The 17,566-nt window shown below is 38.3% G+C and overlaps 1 protein-coding gene across 3 annotated transcripts in view; it reads right to left on the reverse strand.

Moving 5' to 3' along the window:
* PTPN21 (protein tyrosine phosphatase non-receptor type 21) overlaps positions 1-17,566 on the reverse strand; it is a 90,434-nt gene that overhangs the window by 40,144 nt on the left and 32,724 nt on the right. For 2 of the 3 annotated variants that reach the window (XM_063651957.1, XM_054447737.2), the window contains exons 3-6: positions 12,864-13,033; positions 3,659-3,756; positions 1,090-1,157; positions 192-262 (exon numbers count right to left, since the gene is read on the reverse strand). In XM_063651957.1, coding sequence (XP_063508027.1) covers positions 192-262; positions 1,090-1,157; positions 3,659-3,756; positions 12,864-13,033 — 407 coding nt within the window. Of the gene's footprint in view, positions 1-191; positions 263-1,089; positions 1,158-3,658; positions 3,757-8,191; positions 8,323-12,863; positions 13,034-17,566 lie in introns of those variants that run through there. The other variant, XM_063651958.1, reaches the window with a different exon arrangement.

Below are 17,566 nucleotides of genomic sequence, written 5' to 3' on the forward strand. Positions count from 1 at the left end.
CTTAGAACAGCACATGGCACATAGTGAGTGCTATATAAATGTTGGCTACTTGTAATAGCAGCAGCAGTAATGTTCCAAATTTAGCTGGGCAAATAAATATTAATCATGTAAATTAAATATTTAATTGAATATTTCAAATTCAAGCAGACATTGGTTCTATGCTATTTCCATGTCTTATTTCTTAGAGTTACCTGTATTTCTGATGTAGTAAGGCCACTTTTTGGGTTGCTTCTTCCAGTACTTTTTCATCTTGTAACCATCCCTGAAGAAAACACACAGTGGTAAGTATGTGACAATTCACCCCAATTTCTTAGAAGGAATCATGGCCATTGACTGTGAATGACTCTCGTCACTATCAGGCAAAATTATGACTATTGTTACTATATGGGAGCTTTGCTTACATAGGTAATCATCTTTCTAAGGAATTAAGTGGCTTCTCACAAGAACCAAAAAAAAAAAACAAAACTTGCCCCACCTTCTCAATTCATCCCAGGGAAAGTTTCAGCTGAGTTATTTCAAGTTGGTGATAGTAGTCAGCCAGTCCTGAGCCCAGCAAGATAAAAACATCTTGTGCGTTCTCTGGCTGGCTGTGTAGACACTCAGAAGAGCATACCACACCTTCCTTAGTTGTTGCAATGCAGTTTCCATGTCCCTTCCGTCAGTAATGACTTTATAAAAGTAGAAGGCAGTGTCTTTGTCATCTACTTTTTAAATTGCTGATGAGAAGCAACATTCATTCCTCAATATAATTTTGTAAGGTTTCAAACCTTCAGTTAAAAGCAAAACCTGTGCATGCTTCCTGAGAAGCTGAAAATGAATCCTTCTTTTAAAACTCACATTCAAATAGAAAACAAATGTCTCCAGGCACAATGCAGTGACTACGGACCCTTCAGTTTCTGTGGGTTCACAAGGACCAAGATGACTACAACAGGGAAAGCAGTCACACTTGAGATGTTTATAAGAGGAAATTTTTTTTTATAATCCTATTCCTGACAGTAAGTCTATCATACGGATTTCATTTCAGGGATTATTAAGGGTACAGGAATAAACTGTTTCTTTTAAAAGGCCCAGTGTCAAAAGAAGTCTTACCACAGGAAACAAGGCAAATTTCTGAAGAAAGTCCTGGGATTCATACTGATCAAAGTCACCAAAATCCGCTATATAGAATGACAAATATTCACGTTAATTATATTTAAATTGCATTGCAAAATATGCACAACAAAATTCAATATGCAGTATATCTAGATGGTATGCTAATATTTCAGAAGTCAAATCTGTTATAGCTATAAAAAGTATATTTTAAAAGTATCTTTTTAAAAATGTTAATTAGGTAGATATGAGTCTTGGCTTGGAAAAATGCCTACGAATTAAATAAAAAAACAAGTTGCAAGCTGTATGTAATATGATCTCATTTTATAGTTAAAATGCAAACAAAACCTACCCTGTAATCATATATGCTTGCTTATGTACAGGAAAATGTCAAGGAGAAACCAAATTGTCAACAGTACTGATGACCTCTGGGGAATGGACTTAGACTACTTGAATATATTACAGCATGATATATTTGTTTTGAAATTTTTAATCTTTTTTAAAAATTGACAATTCAGCAAAATGCTTATGAAAAAGTAATTCTTAAAGCCAAAAATGATACTTAAGAAAATCTAAAGTACCTTGAAAAGGAATGTGGCTCCATGTGCATCAGGCATTTGTTTAAAAATGATACATGTCTCCATGCCTGCTTATAGCTGAAGGAGTTTTATTAATAATTATTCTGATTAAGCCAGTTATTATTTGAAATAATGTCCCATCAGAAATCTTCCCAGCCAGGCACAGTGGCTCACAACTATAATCCCAGCACTTCAGTAAGCCAAGGAGGGAGGATAGCTTGAGCCAAAGAGTCTGAGACCAGCCTAGCAACATAGCAAGACCCTATCTCTACAAAAAATTTTAAAAATTAGCCAGGCATGGTAGCGCACACCTGTAGTCACAGCTACTTGGGAGGCTCGGGTGGGAGGATCACTTGAGCACAGTAGGTTGTGGCTGCAGTGCGCCACAATCACATCACTGCACTCGAGCCTGGGCAACAGAGTAAGACTGTCTCCAAAAAAAAGAAAATACACACATACATGTAAATACATGTATATCAGATATGTAAAAATGAAAAAAATAAACAATTCAAAAATGCTGGTGAAATGCAGAATCTTTATTTATATATGTACATTTTAAAGATGAGCTCTTGCTATGTTGCCCAGGCTGGTCTCGAACTCCTGGACTCAAGCAATCCTCCCACATTGGCCTCCCAAAGTGCTGGGATTAGAGGCGTGAGACACCGCACCCAGCCATCTTTATCTATTATGATTGATGATATTACTGCATAATTCAGGACAACCATTTAAGAAACCAAAAAAGTGGGAGTGGGGTGAGGGATAAAAGACTATACATGGGGTACAGGGTACACTGCTCAGGTGATGGGTACATCCAAATCTCAGAAATCACCACTAAAGAACTTATTCATGTAACCATGGCCAGCCACGGTGGCTCACATCTATAATCCCAGCACTTTGGAAGGCTGAGGCAGGTGGATCACCTGAGGTCAGGAGTTTGAGACCAGCCTGGCCAACATGGTGAAACCCCATCTTTACTAAAAATACAAAAATTAGTTGGGTCTGTGTGGTGGCAGGTATCTGTAATCCCAGGTACTCGGGAGGCTGAGGCAGGAGAATCGCTTGAACCCAGGAGGCGGAGGAGGTTGCAGTGAGCTGAGATCATGCCACTGCACTCCAGCCTGGTCCATAGAGCGAGACTCCATCTCAAAAAAAAAGTAACTAAATAAATAAGAACTTATTCATGTAAGCAAACACCACCTGTTCCCCAAAAACCTATTGAAATAAATAAAAAGAAACCAAACATATGAAGTATACTTAAACTGTAAGTGAATATAACCTCATCAAACTCACTGACTGGCATATCTTTCTTCTTAAAATATGACCTATTAGCAGATAAAGTCTTTGAACTAGATGAATACATAGCATAGTATTAATAAATGCATATGTATATAGTCATGTGTCACTTAAGGATGGGAATGTGTTGAGAAAGGCATCATTAGATTTTGTCACTGTGCAAACATCAGAGTATACTTACACAAACCTAGGTGGTGTAGCCTACTACACATCTAGGCTATATTGTATAACCTATTGCTCATAGAAGCCTATACAGCATGTTACTGTACTGAATACTGTAGGCAACTGTAACACAATGGTATTTGTGTATCTAAACACAGAAAAGGCACACTAAAAATATAGTGTTATAATTTTATGGGACCACTGTCCTGTATGAGGTCTTTTGTTGAACGAAATGTCATTCGGCATATGATTGCACATATATGTGTGTATACACACATATATACATACTTCTATTTATCGTACTGTTTGCTCTGTTGACCTATAACATGATTAACTTCCAGAAGTCTCATATTTCATTGAGGTATTCCAAGTTCATTTTTTCCCAAAAGGAAGCCCCTTAGATAACAGAATATTTCACTAATATATAAACACTACTAAAGATGTATACAGACAGTTAACTTAAAAATCCCTTGCTATTTTGTTGCAACACATTTTAATCTGATAGAACCATTTCATTATGAATTGATCTTATTTACCTTGAACAGCTAAGCCTGCTAGCTGAATTGCTTGTTCTAAGGTACAAGGAATACTTCCTTCCAAGATATCTTTCTTCAGTTGCAGATAATACTGATACCTATAAAAAATGTCAGTTGTATAAGGTCAATGTCAATATTATCTCATTGAGACACAATGCATTTAACCATAATTTGGTAGAGAAGCATAAACCAGTGAAATAAAACCTTAATCCCACATGTGTTTTTTTGTTTTTTTGTTTTTTTTTTTTAGATAGGGTCTCCCTTTGTTGCCTAGGATTGAGTGCAGTGGCATGATTACTGCTTACTGTAGCCTCGACCTCCCTAAGCTTAGGTGATCCTCCCACCTCAGCCTCCTGAGTAGCTGGGACTACAGGTGCACACCACTATGCCTGACAAATTTTTCTATTTTTTATAGAGATGGGAGTTTCACCATGTTGCCCAGGCTGTTCTTGAACTCCTGGGCTCAAGCAATCCTAGTGCTTGGATTCAAAATGTTGGGACTACGGACATGAATCACCACACAGAGCCCCTAGATGGTTTCAAACAAGGATGAGAAAGTCCTCAACCACATGACACTTACACATATACTTTAATCAATCTAATGAGTTACTTATCCTAGATTATAGTTATTTCAAAATTAAAACGATCCTATAAGACAATTAGTCATCTGCTTCATGCCCTGTAAAACAGTCCCTACAATTTCTTTTTAGTTGGAGAAATGGAAAGCCAGTGGCTAATCTTTACTTTAAAAACTCTGACTAGTAACTTAGTAATATAAGAGTTTGCTTACCTTGTTTGGTAGAAGTTCCCTAGCACTGGAAAGTAAAGCCAGAGAAAAATGTTTCTGATATTTCAGACCAGGCTGATATTAAAATGTTTCTGATAAAATCCCTCAAAACAGCTGTTAAGATACTTTCTTAATATCTGGTAATGTGGGTTGACTTCTGTATACCACCCTGTTTGTACTTTCAATATACAGGGCATCAATTACCAGAACAAGGTTTAGAGTCAAGTAGACCTGAACTCTCCAAATTAGTATTCTGCACGAACTTGGGCAAGTCATAATCTGGTGAATTTAAATTCTATCACCAGTAAAATGAGGGTACCATCACCCCTTCACAGGACTGAACATACTCAAATAACAATATATGTGAAGGACTAAGAGCATAGCCGGCTAACAGCAGCTGTTATCAATCACGTACTTGAAGCCACTCACTTCTCCATTTTGATAAAGCTCTAGAGTGAATATTTACTACTTCCTTTTATTTATTTGCTCAACAGGTAATTACTGAGGTCTATTATATGTTAAGCATTATTCTAGATGCTGGGGATACCGTACTAAATGGAAATCACAGACACTCTGCCAGTGCAGTCTATGGAGCCATCTGGAATCCAAACTGTCCTCCGTATTTGGTGCCTGTGAAGTGCAGCCCAGTTACAGTTCATGTTTGAATTCCTCTGACAGCCCACCCCTTTAATCATTTCATATGAGTCTTTATCATCTTATTTCAGCCACAGACATGTAAACCTCTGTTCTTTATTACCGAAGAACCTAACCAAAACACCATCCATTTAAGTAAGAAGAATTTGGATCCAGCTTTTCTCCTTCCACCTGCTAACAGCCAAACCCATGGATTTCCCTCTATAGCTAATGGGATGCTGGCAGTTCTGGGATCCACCAAAGAGAAAAACTTGAGATTTTCTATACTGCAGCTCCTTTCAGAAGCTTATCTGAGGGAGAGCGTGTTTAGGGAAGTCTATCTATTGAACATGCTATTCACATATTCCATTCTAAATATTCTAGGCCTTTTCCTTAAATCAAAAACACTAGAAAGGGCTGGGTGCGGCGGCTCATGCCTGTAATCCCAGCATTTTGGGAGGCCAAGGCGGGCGGATCACTTGAGGTCAGAAGTTGGAGACCAGGCTGGCCAACATGGTGAAACCCCATCTCTACTAAAAATACAAAAATTAGCCAGGCGTGGTGGCACATGCCTGTAGTCCCAGCTACTTGAGAGGCTGAGGCAGGAGAATCGCTTGAACCCAGGAAGCAGAGGTTGCAGTGAGCTGAGATGGTGCCATTGCACTCCAGCCTGGGCATCACAGAGAGACTCTGTCTCAAAACAAAAAACATGAAAAAGCAACATACTTGGACCCAATTAATGTAGCCTTCCACAAAAATATTTTTGCCTTACATTATACTGTTATGAGAATTGATTCTTCCATATTTGCTCTAACTTTTTCATTTCTGGTTCAATGTCTTATATAAAAATCACACCTGAAAGTTTCTGTTTAAATGACACACCAGGAAAATGTGTCATGCTTGCAAACAGGTATGCTTCTTTGTGTTACATAATGAATGACGGAACTCATGTTTCTTCTTTTGCTTTGGCTGCCATTAAGCTCACAGCTAAAATCCAGGCATAATCACACTCATTATTATCCCTCTTAATTGCTTTCTCCACTATTTAATAATAGTTACCTTTAAGTGATGAAGAGCTGGAGCTCAGAGATTAAGCAACATGCTCAAATGCACAGAGCCAGACTGAGCTGGAGTTTGAATCCCCAGGTCTGAATGACCCAAAGGTCTTGTTCTTAACCATGACAAATCTACAGTTATAGATATTTCTAGTATTTTTAATCATTTGGTATTTTACATGACAGTCCACAAAACACAATGGTTGAGAGCAAGGACTCAGGAGCCAGCCTGCTTGAGTCCCAGATCCAGTACATACTAGCAGTGTGACCTTGGGCAAGGTGTTCAACCCTTCTGTGTCTTGGTTTTCTCATCTACAAAATAGAGATAATAGCACCTACATCATAGGATTTGTTATGAGAATTAAATTAATAAAGTACTTGGGACAGTGTCTAATATACAGTAAAAAACATGTGGTTGTTATTATATGTTATTGTATTATCCCTCAAATCCTTTAATGGAAGCAACTAGGGATGGATGAATGGATGGATAGATGGATGGATGGATACACAGATAGATTTTTTTTTTTCTGAGACAGGGTCTTGCTCTATAGTCCAGGCTGGAGTGCAATGGCGTAATCATGGCTCACTACAGCCTCAACCTCCTGGACTCAAGTGATCCTCGAGCCTCAGCCTTCTGAGTAGTTGGGACCACAGGTGTACACCACCACACCTAGCTAAATTGTTTTTAATTTTTTGTAGAAACAGGGTCTCTCTATGTTGCCTGGGCTGGTCTCAAACTCCTGAGCTCAAGCGATCCTCCTACCTCGGCCACCCAAAGTGCTGGGATTATAGGCATGAGCCACCACACCCAGCCATAAGTATGTTTTTCTTAAAGAAGTATTTACTGTAGGAGCAGATGGCCAAGAAATTACACTTCAATGACATAATCACTTTCTGCTAAAGTGATAAAAAAAACACTTTTTGCTAAAATTTCTATATATTGGTGGGGCTGAAGATGGCTTATAAATATGTTATTTCAATATTTTTGCAGGCCGGGTACGGTGGCTCATGCCTGTAATCCCAGCACTTTGGGAGGCCGAGGCAGGTGGATCATGAGGTCAGGAGGTCGAGACCATCCTAGCCAACATGGTGAAACCCCATCTCCACTAAAAAATACAAAAATTAGCCGGGCATGGTGGTGGGCACCTGTAATCCCAGCTACTTTGGAGGCTGAGGCAGGAGAATTGCTTGAACCCGGGAGTCAGACGTTGCAGTGAGCCAAGATAGCGCCACTGCACTCCAGCCTGGCAACCAAGCAACAAGAAGAATGAAATAATAGGAAAAAAACAAAGCAGTAATGAAATGTAACATGCAGACCTGAATTCAAAACTGTCAGCCAAGGAATAAAAGAAATTGCAAGTTTTAACTCAAAAGCAAGTATTCCATAAACTTGCCCGAAAGTCAAAATACGCTGATTAAATATTTTATCTAAATCTGTATCAAGTTACTGATCAACTTTCCAATATAAAATATTTCATACAATATATGACAATAATTATATAATAAATTAGGTGACCCCATTTTGCACAACAGAAATTCCAAATAATGTATGAAGAGGCAGCCTTTTCTCTTCATCTGTTTTTCTTAGACTAGTAATAGAAGGCAATGTGTAGGCATCAGCATTTTTATTTTTTAAGTTTTATTTTGGAAATTCTGAAACATATGTATAGACATTAAGTATAGTCACCCCATCTCCTTATCATGGTGCCTCACCCATCAACCTTATGCCTACCACGTTTCTCCATCCATCCTGTCCTTTGCCCCCTCCACCGCCAGTGTTTTACAGCAAATCCCAGAGATCGTGCCACCTGTAAGTACTTCGGTACATATCCCTAAAAGGTAAGCTTTATCTTTTAAAACTGTGACTACATTTTTATCACACCCAACAAAATGAACATCTTCATACTACCCAATATCTGATTCATATGCAATTTTCATGATTGCCTCAAAAATGCATTTTTACAATTTTCTTAAATTAGAATCCAAACAAGGTCTACAGATTACACTTAATGGATGTTTCTAAATCTCTCTTGCTATAAAAAAGAAAGTTTTTATTACCTTTTATTTTCATGTTATTAACAGAAATGGAGCCATTTGTCATGTAGAATTTCCTGCCTTCTGGACTTTTCTGATTGTAGTCTCATGGGGTCATTTGGCAAGTTTGCATGTTCTCACATCTTTCCTGAAAACTAATCATTAGATTTAGAGCAGCACTGTCTAATAGAACATTCTGCAGTGATAGAAATTATCTATATCTGCACTGCCCAATATAGTAGCCATTAGCCACATGTGGCTATTCAGTACCTGAACTGTAGCTAGTGCAAGAAAATTTTTAATTGTATTAATTTTAATTAACTTTAAATAGCCACATGTAGCTAACAACTACCTTATTGAACAGTGCAGACAAGAAGCTTGCTTCGATACCAGTTCATTTTAGCCATTTTCATTGGTGGTGCCTGGTACTTCCTGATGCATCACATCAGAAGAAATGGTATTTGGTTGTCCCACTTACAGTGATGCTGACATTGCCCACTGAGTTCAGATGATGCCAGCCTGTTCCCTTTACCCAAAGGTTTTAGCCAATACTGATGATTGTTACCTCTTTATATAGTCTATAAAGAAAAGATAGGATAAACTTACTGCCATTCAGAGTAATGAATTGTACTCTAGTAACTTTCAAAGGTGACCAATGAGGTTTTTTTTTAAAGTATTATGAATTTGTGAATTTTAAGATATATTTGATATGTTTTAATCCATGCAGTTGTATTCTTTTTTTTGTTTTGTTTTGTTTGAGATGGGCTCTCACCATTGCCCAGGCTGGAGTGCAGTAGCGCGATCTCAGCTCACTGCAACCTCCGCCTCCCAGGTTCAAGGGATTCTCCTGCCTCAGCCTCCTGAGCAGCTGGGATTACAGGCGTGTGCCACCACACTTGGCTCATTTTTGTATTTTTAGTAGAGACGGGGTTTCACCATGTTGGCTAGGCTGGTTTCAAACTCCTGACTTCAAGTGATCCACCCACCTTGGCCTCCCAAAGTGCTGGGATTACAGGCGTGAGCCACTGTGCCCAGCCCAGTTGTATTCTTTATGATGGTCAAAATTTCCAAGCTTTGTGCAGTGGCAGTATCATAGCCAGTGAGGTTTATCTGAGGCACGATTATCGACAACTGAAACAAAATTTCCTCTTTTGCAAGTAAAAACTCCAGGCACCAAAGTGTTTGCTCGCTCTGCCATGTGAGGACCCAGCCAGAAGTTCTGCAAGCCAGGAAGGGAACCCTCATGAGACCTCAACCACGCTCAGATCTCCAAACTGAGAAAATACATCAGCTACCCAGTTTATAATATTTTGTTATGGCAGCCCATGCTAAGATATATTTGCAGGTCGTTTTTGCTAGATATATAATCATTGCCTCATATTTCCTTTCCTTGAGGATGTTAAATGTTACTTTTTTGTCTGTTGGCATGAAATGTTTTTCCAGAAGTCTGATACCAATCTTATTTTCTTAATTTTATAACAGTTTTAGTCTGGATGCCCATTTTCCGGTGACTTTCCAGAATGTGTTGGCGCTGATTGCTCTGGACTGACCATACCAGGTACACAGTATGCCTTTTCAATAGGGAGCTTCAAGTCATTTTCCTTTCAAGGAAGTTTTTAGAATGTGTTATAGCTAGAATATAGAATTTGTTATATAGTTTTTGGAATTTGTTCTTTGCCAATGTTTTGCCTTAGATCATACTGTTAGAAGAATGTTTTGGCTTTTTCCTTTAGGGAATCCTATTACATCTATTTTTTATCTGGTCTTCTACACTTTTATAGTTTCCATCATTTCAAAATTTCTAATTGTTTTTGCAGCTATTTTCATATTCACCTGTTACACAGACGAATTATTCTCAAGCTTTTCTAATTCAGATTTAAATGGTTCTTTCATATCATGTTATTTTCTTAATTTTTTAAGTTCATTTTGTAGTATCAGGTGGCAGTTTTCTGCTGCTTTATGGTCATATTTTTCTGTTAAGTCTGCACTTTCTGAAGATTTATTATTCAGATTGTTGTTCTCCCCCTTTGTTTTCTTTTTTCTTTTTTTTTTGAGACAGAGTTTCACTCTTGTTGCCCAGGCTGGAGTGCAGCGGTACCATCTCGGCTGGCTGCAACCTCTGCCTCCCAAGTTCAAGCAATTCTCCTGCCTCAGCCTCCCGAGTAGTTGGGATTACAGGCATGCGCCACCACACCTGGCTAATTTTGTATTTTTAATAGAGATGGGGTTTCTGCATGTTGATCAGGCTGATCTCAAACTACCGACCTCAGGTGATCTGGCCCCCTCGGCCTCCCAAAGTGCTGGGATTACAGGTGTGAGCCACCATGCCTGGCCCTCCCCCTTTGTTTTCTTCCAATAGCTTTGAGTGAGTTTTTTTAGAACACCATTTTTGAGGCATAATTGGCATACAAATTAGCTGTTCAAATTTCAAGTGTACAATTTGGACACATGCATATATCCATGAAACCATCATTATAAGATGAGGAACATACTGACCAACTGCAAAAGTTTCCTTGCACCCCTCATAATCTTTCTCTCCAATTCCTACCTCATTCCTAGGAAACCATTCATCTGCTTTCTGACTATGGATGTGATAGACAGAACTCTGGATATCTTGGACCAAGAGGTAACCTAGTGCATGGGAAGGATGCGCTGAGGATGCTGGAGCACTAACAGAAAGAGCGAGCATCCTTGAAGACTCTGTGGAGCTGTCAGACAAGCTCTGCAAGGCTGACTTCTGAACTTCTCTCACAGAAGTCAATGATATTTAGGGTTTTTGTTATATAGAGCTATACTTAATCCTTACTGATACAACTTCTCTATCAGGTGCTCCTATACCTAATCAATGAGCAATCCTATTGATTGACTCTAATAGGCCCATTCTCTCTCAATCCAGCTAATGCCTTTCTGTTCAGCTCTATATTGTAAACCTATGCCTAGATTATGGCACAGGTATTCCTAAACTGGTGTCCTGCCTATAGTCTTGCCATCTCTGATCTACCTTCTATGATGGGTGATCTTTGTAAAATGTAAATTTAATGATTCCATTAAATTTGAAAATCTCTTCCTCATTGTACCATGACTTTATTGCTAATGCCTATTTTTAAAACCTCCTTTCTAGGTAATACCTGAAACTTCCTGAAGATATGTAATCATTTTGATTATTCCCCCTGCTTTGCAAAAACTATTCCCTCTAGAACATTTCTAAAGTCAATTTAAAAGTCAGTCTCTCTACCTTTCCTGTTCAAGTTCCCCTTGCCCCACCCCTAGGAATCCACAGCTTTAATTAAAGCATTTATTATCATAGGATACTGTAACTATTTATATGCACTGCCAATTCCACCAGACTGTGAGCAGCTCCTCCAGGGTGGGATTAAAGCATATTCACCTCCCACTCTATTCAACACAATTCTTAGAGCATATCTTCAGTAAATGTTTAAATGAGTTAAAGTGATCAGTTCAGGCTTTTTCCTTTTGGCTTCCACTTTTCTCTTCAATATTTCTATCTCAGACTTTTACAGTCAGTTTGCGTTTATTCTACCACTGGATCCTACTGCTTTGACTTTCCATTCTCTCCTAATCATTAACTGGCAGACTCAAACAGCACTCCACAAACATGGGACAGTACCAGGTTCTTACTATCCTCAAGGCACTGTGTAAGATATCATTAAGTAAAGCTAAAGAAAACATGGGCTTAAAACCTAGGAAACAGATACACACACAATCCTAATAACAGGGTATGACAATTACCATCTTAACACAAGTAGAATCAAATTCTAGGTGGTAAGCCAAAACTCATTCTATCCTGGGGTGATAGATGCTTCATGGAGGAGGTACCTTCTGAACCCAACTCAGGAGGCAAACAGGATTCCAGTAAATACATGTGAGAGAAAGATCTAGGACACAAATATGAAAGGGCATGCAGCATGTTTCGGGCCCTTGAAACATATTTCATTTTTGAACATATTTAATGCTACACAGCTACTTCATTTTTGAACATATTTAACATTCAAAAGTAACATTAAATAGGGTTAAAAAGGTAAGGTAGTGATGGGATTCAGAGAACTTTGAAAGGCAGGCTCAAGAACTCAAATTTTATTCCTTTTTTCATTGTCTTCAGGGGGAAAAAGAATAAGAACACTTAGTTCCTCTATTCTGCTCCTTAATATCATCTTCCCTTTCTACTTTTGTCCGTATTAAGTGCACTTATTGGCCAAAATTTCCTGATCTTAAACACTTCCCTCCCTCTCCTCTGTACTCCCTCCCCAACCTGTCTACAGAATATAGCTAGAGGCAGAGAATTCTAGGAGCCTTTCAGCACATTTCCTTGAGGAATGAAGACAGATTTTGTAACTAATTTTCTAAAATCTCTTCTCTCCTTTCCTTGTTACAAAAGATCAGAAACAAAACAACAAAAACATTAAAGGTAACATCACTACAAGAAGAGTTCACAGATAGGGTAAATCCATCATTTTTCCCTTTAATTATTCCTTTGTGCCTAGTGAACCCATAAGGTACCCAACATGCAGTAAAACACTCTGACAGGCCACATATGAGAATCTCTTTGTAGTACCATGGCTAAAAATGTGCAGCGAGAGGGCAAAGTTTCAAACTTATCTTCTGACTTCAACCTTAGTTTCACTTTTTACATCTCACTAGACTATTTCCTAAAAACAAACGGCATGTAATTTCTCACCTGGTAATCTCCTGCTGCAGCTGAGAAACTGAAGGCACATAAAACACCACTCCAAAATAGACAGTAGGTTCCAATGCATATTTATCCAGCTGCTTCTTCAAAGGTTTTTCCAAATCTACCCACCGGCGCTGATTTTGCTTGTTGTAGTACCAGAGGCTGAAGTAAGTGACCTGGAAAGACAGAAGGTCACTGAAGGAGGCAATAACATACAAAAGGATTTCAGTGACTTCAGTTGCACTAATCCCTGACCTGTGACCAAATGACAGCAGTCTCTTATTGCCTTTCTTCTCAGAGAAGAACAACAGCAAAAACTGAAGGAAAAAAAGGAGGTAAGACCTATCTGTAACTAGCTACTCATATTCAGGAAACAGAGGCAAAAACTCAATTGCACTTGCATATCATTTACTGAACTCTGAACCAAAAAAATACATTCACGACCTAGACACTGGAATGTAGTGGGTGCTACTCAATTTTATATGCAGATTTTAACAACAACAAAAATACAGAAGAATTTATCCTTGGTTTTTCAATTACTAAAACACTAAGTTTATCATATATGTATATATACACGTGTGTATGTACGTATATATACACATACACACACATATGTATATATGTACGTATATATGTATATATACATATGTGTGTGTATGTGTATATATACGTACATATACACGTGTATATATATATATATATATATATATATATTTTTTTTTTTTTTTTGAGATAGATTCTCACTCTGTTGCCCAGGCTACAGTGCAGTGGCGCAATCTCAGCTCACTGCAACCTCCGCCTCCCAGGTTCAAGTCATTCTCCTGCCTCAGCCTCCAGAGTAGCCAAGATTATAGCATGCACCACCACACCCAGCTAATTTTTTGCATTTTTAGTAGGGACAGGGTTTTACCATGTTGGTCAGGCTGGTCTCGAACTCCTGACCTCAGCTGATCCGCCCACCTCGGCCTCCCAAAGTGCTAGGATTATAGGCATGAGCCACCACACCCAGCCTCATAATTAATATTTTTAAATAATCATAACTGGGGTTCTACCCAGTAGAATGCTGAGTAAGCAGTGTTAAACCAACTTTTCACTACTCTTAGTTTTGGTTTCTATAAAAGAAATTATTTCATGTAAGTACCATGAATTCTAGTATTCAGATGCAATTCCAACTCTTCTTTATCCCTTTGTCTCCAAAATTTCATTAGATGCACATTTAAAACAATTATAATGCTGTGAAGGTGAATTCTCTCTCTCTCTCCACAAACACACACACACACACACACACACACACAGAGTGCAGGAGAAAAGCTATGACTAATGCAGTAAAATAACGTTAGCATATTACTCAGAAGTTTAAAGAAAATGCCCGGATGTCTTAGCATTTAGATCTCACTTGCTGTGAAATGAAACTGTTAAGATAAATCAATACTTGCCCTGGGCCTGGTCAGCCTGAAAGGATATTAATGCACTTATGAGCTGAAATGACAGCCTCAAGCCACTGCTAATACTTGCCTCAAAATCAATCTACAGATTAAGACAATTGGAAAATCACTGCTTTGTAGTTGTACACTCCAGAATAACACTGTCCCAACAGAACTTAGTGTGATGATGGAAATGATCTACATCTGCATTGTCCAATAAAGCAGCCACTAGCCACATGTGGCTACTGAGTACTTGAAATGTGGTAGTGCCACCGAGGAGCTGTATTTTTAATATTATACAATTTTAATTGACTTAAATAGCTGCAAGTATCTAGTGGCTAGTGTATTGGATAGTATACATTTAAAGCAACAAGAAAACTGAGAAATAATAGGCCATTTCTTTGACCTGCAATTCTCATTCAAGTAAAAAATAAAACTTTAATTTGCAAGGGAAAAGATTATGCAAACATGCGCTCAATAGTCATTTTATTATTTTTTAACAAGGTAAGAATTATACCTTTAAAATGAGTTCATCAAATAAATTCAACAAGAGTGAAGAATGTGCCCATTTTCCCCTATATCCACAAATCCATAGAATACTGCTGGAATTCAATAAATTTTGTTGAATGTAAAGAAGGAATATTCTCTTGCTTCTTAGTTGCCACCCAAGTCATCACACAAGAATGGAATATTCTGAACATTTCCTATGTACCAGGTTCTATTCCAAGAACTGTAGAGATACCATAAATTAAATCACCATCACTAATTTATGAAGTAGGTATTTTTATCTGTGTAAAACCTCAAAGCCAGTGTTTCCCCCAAGTATTGTCCCTGGACTACCTCTACCAGAAGTACCTAGAGGGTTTCTTGGGCCCTAAAAAGCTATTTATCTCCTAGGTATTTCTTGTGTCCTTTAAAGTTTGATAACTCTGCACTACACTACACTGCTCCTCCAAAGTTATGCAAGAGAAAGTTATATAAAACCTTATCTTTGGCTGGGTGTGGTGGCACACACTCGGAATGCCAGCATTTTAGGAGGCTGAAGTGGGAAGATTTCTTGAGCCCAGGAGTTTGAGACCAATCTGGGCAACACGGCGAAACACTGTCTCTGCAAAAAATACAAAAAATTAGCCAGACGTGGTAGCGTGCACCTGTAGTCTCATCTACTTGGCAGGCTGATCACTTGAACCCAGGAGGTAGACAGAGGCTGCAGTCAGCTAAGACTGCACCACTGCACTCCAGCCTGGGTAACAAAGTGAGACCCTGCCTTAAAAAAAAAAATCCTTGACAAGCTGCATGCAAATAAAATTTTTGAAAATCCAAGCACACTGTAATATATCTGAAAGGCCAAGTCCCATTGTTAATTATATTCTGAGGTTATGACATTTTAAAATGAATTGCTTATTATCTGTAAGCATAGAATATGTATCATACATTTATAGAAAACAAGTACTGTTCTTTTCTTTTTTTAAATTGCAACTTATAGAAAACAAAAATCTGGTTTAATAGAAAGAGCTTGATGCTTAAGTCCAAAGTTCTGAGTTTGATTCCCAACAGTTACTTACTAGGAGTGAAACCGTAAAGTCAATCAATCTAATTTGGTTTTCTCAAGTGTAAAATAAAGTAATACCTCCCTCACAATCCTATCATGAGGACTGGATAAGGGAAAACTACGTAATTACATTTTCCTATTAGAAAACCATTATATTTTATTTTTTGAGAGAGAGTCTCATTCTATCACTCAGGCGGGAGTATACTGACATGATCACAGCTCACTGAGACTTCGAACTCCCAGGCTCAAGTGATCCTTCCGCCCCAACCTCCTAAGTAGCTAGACAACAGGTGCATGCCACCACACCAGGCTATTTTTTTTTTTTTTTTTTTTTTTTGGTCAAGAGAGGGTCTCACTATGTTGCCCAGGCTGATCTTAAACTGGCTTCAAGTGATCTTCCCATCTCAGCTTCCCAAAGTGCTGGGATTACAGGAGTGTGCCATTGTGCCAGCCTGAAAACCACTATATTTTTAAAAATATTATTTAGTTTCACCCATTCTCTCCACCAACAAAATCAATTATTGTCTCCTCCCCTCAAAAGACTTTTAAAATTACCTACATGTATTTGATTACAACAAAATACATTTCTGTTACTATGTTGTTTTCTGTTCCATCTTAGAACACAAGTTTTGGACTGAATGTACCACATTTGGTCTATAACGGCAGATTAGGAATCCTTTAGGATCTAAAACTGTTTTGGTAGTTAACGGTATGTCATTTTTTTTTTTGAGACGGAGTTTCACTCCTGTTGCCCAGGCTACAGTGCAATGGTGCGATCTCAGCTCACTGCAACCTCTGCCTTCCAGTTTCAAGCGATTCTCCTGCCTCAGCCTCCCAAGTAGCTAGGATTACAGGCGCCCGCCCACGCCCAACTTTTTTTTTTTTTTTTGCATTTTTTAGTAGAGACAGGGTTTCACCATGTTGGCTAGGTTGGTCTCGAACTCCTGACTTCATGATCTGCCCGCCTCGGCCTCCCAAAGTGTTGGGATTACAGGCGTGAGCCACTGAGCCTGGCTGTATGTCATCACTTTTAACCAAAATGAAAAGGTCTTAAAAATACCCTTTGAATACATTAACTTTCCCTTTAAATACAGTTGGACTGTAGACTGTTCCAAATACAAAAACAGAATTATAAAATTTCTGGTTTATTGTATAATTTGTGGTTGTACCTTTTGTGAATGGACTATAACCAAAACGAAAAGGTCTTAAAAATACCCTTTGAATACATTAACTTTCCCTTTAAATACAGTTGGACTGTAGACTGTTCCAAATACAAAAACAGAATTATAAAATTTCTGGTTTATTGTATAATTTGTGGTTGTACCTTTTGTGAATGGACTATAATATAATTTAAAAAAATAACAGCTGAACAATCTGCTAGCATTCTGTTAAAAAGCACATTCTAAAAGGAAAACTTAAAATATGCTAACTTTATCAGTGCATCTATTACTCATGCAACATGAATTAGAAAATCAAATAGAACTGAACAAATACATTTGTTGAAACTGCATCATAATTAGTTTTTCACAAATTATAGACCATAGAAGAGAGTAGCAAGAAATTTATCTAAAGGTACAAACAGCTGAAAAGAATGGTGGGCTTAGGCCGGGCATGGTGGATTGTGCCTGTAATCCCAGCACTTTGGGAGGTTGAGGCCATCGGATCACTTGAGGTCAGGAGTTCGAGACTGGCCTGGCCAACATGGTGAAACTCCATCTCTACTAAAAATACAA

Source organism: Pongo pygmaeus, chromosome 15 (assembly GCF_028885625.2).
Source record: "Pongo pygmaeus isolate AG05252 chromosome 15, NHGRI_mPonPyg2-v2.0_pri, whole genome shotgun sequence".
NCBI classification, from domain to species: domain Eukaryota; kingdom Metazoa; phylum Chordata; class Mammalia; order Primates; family Hominidae; genus Pongo; species Pongo pygmaeus.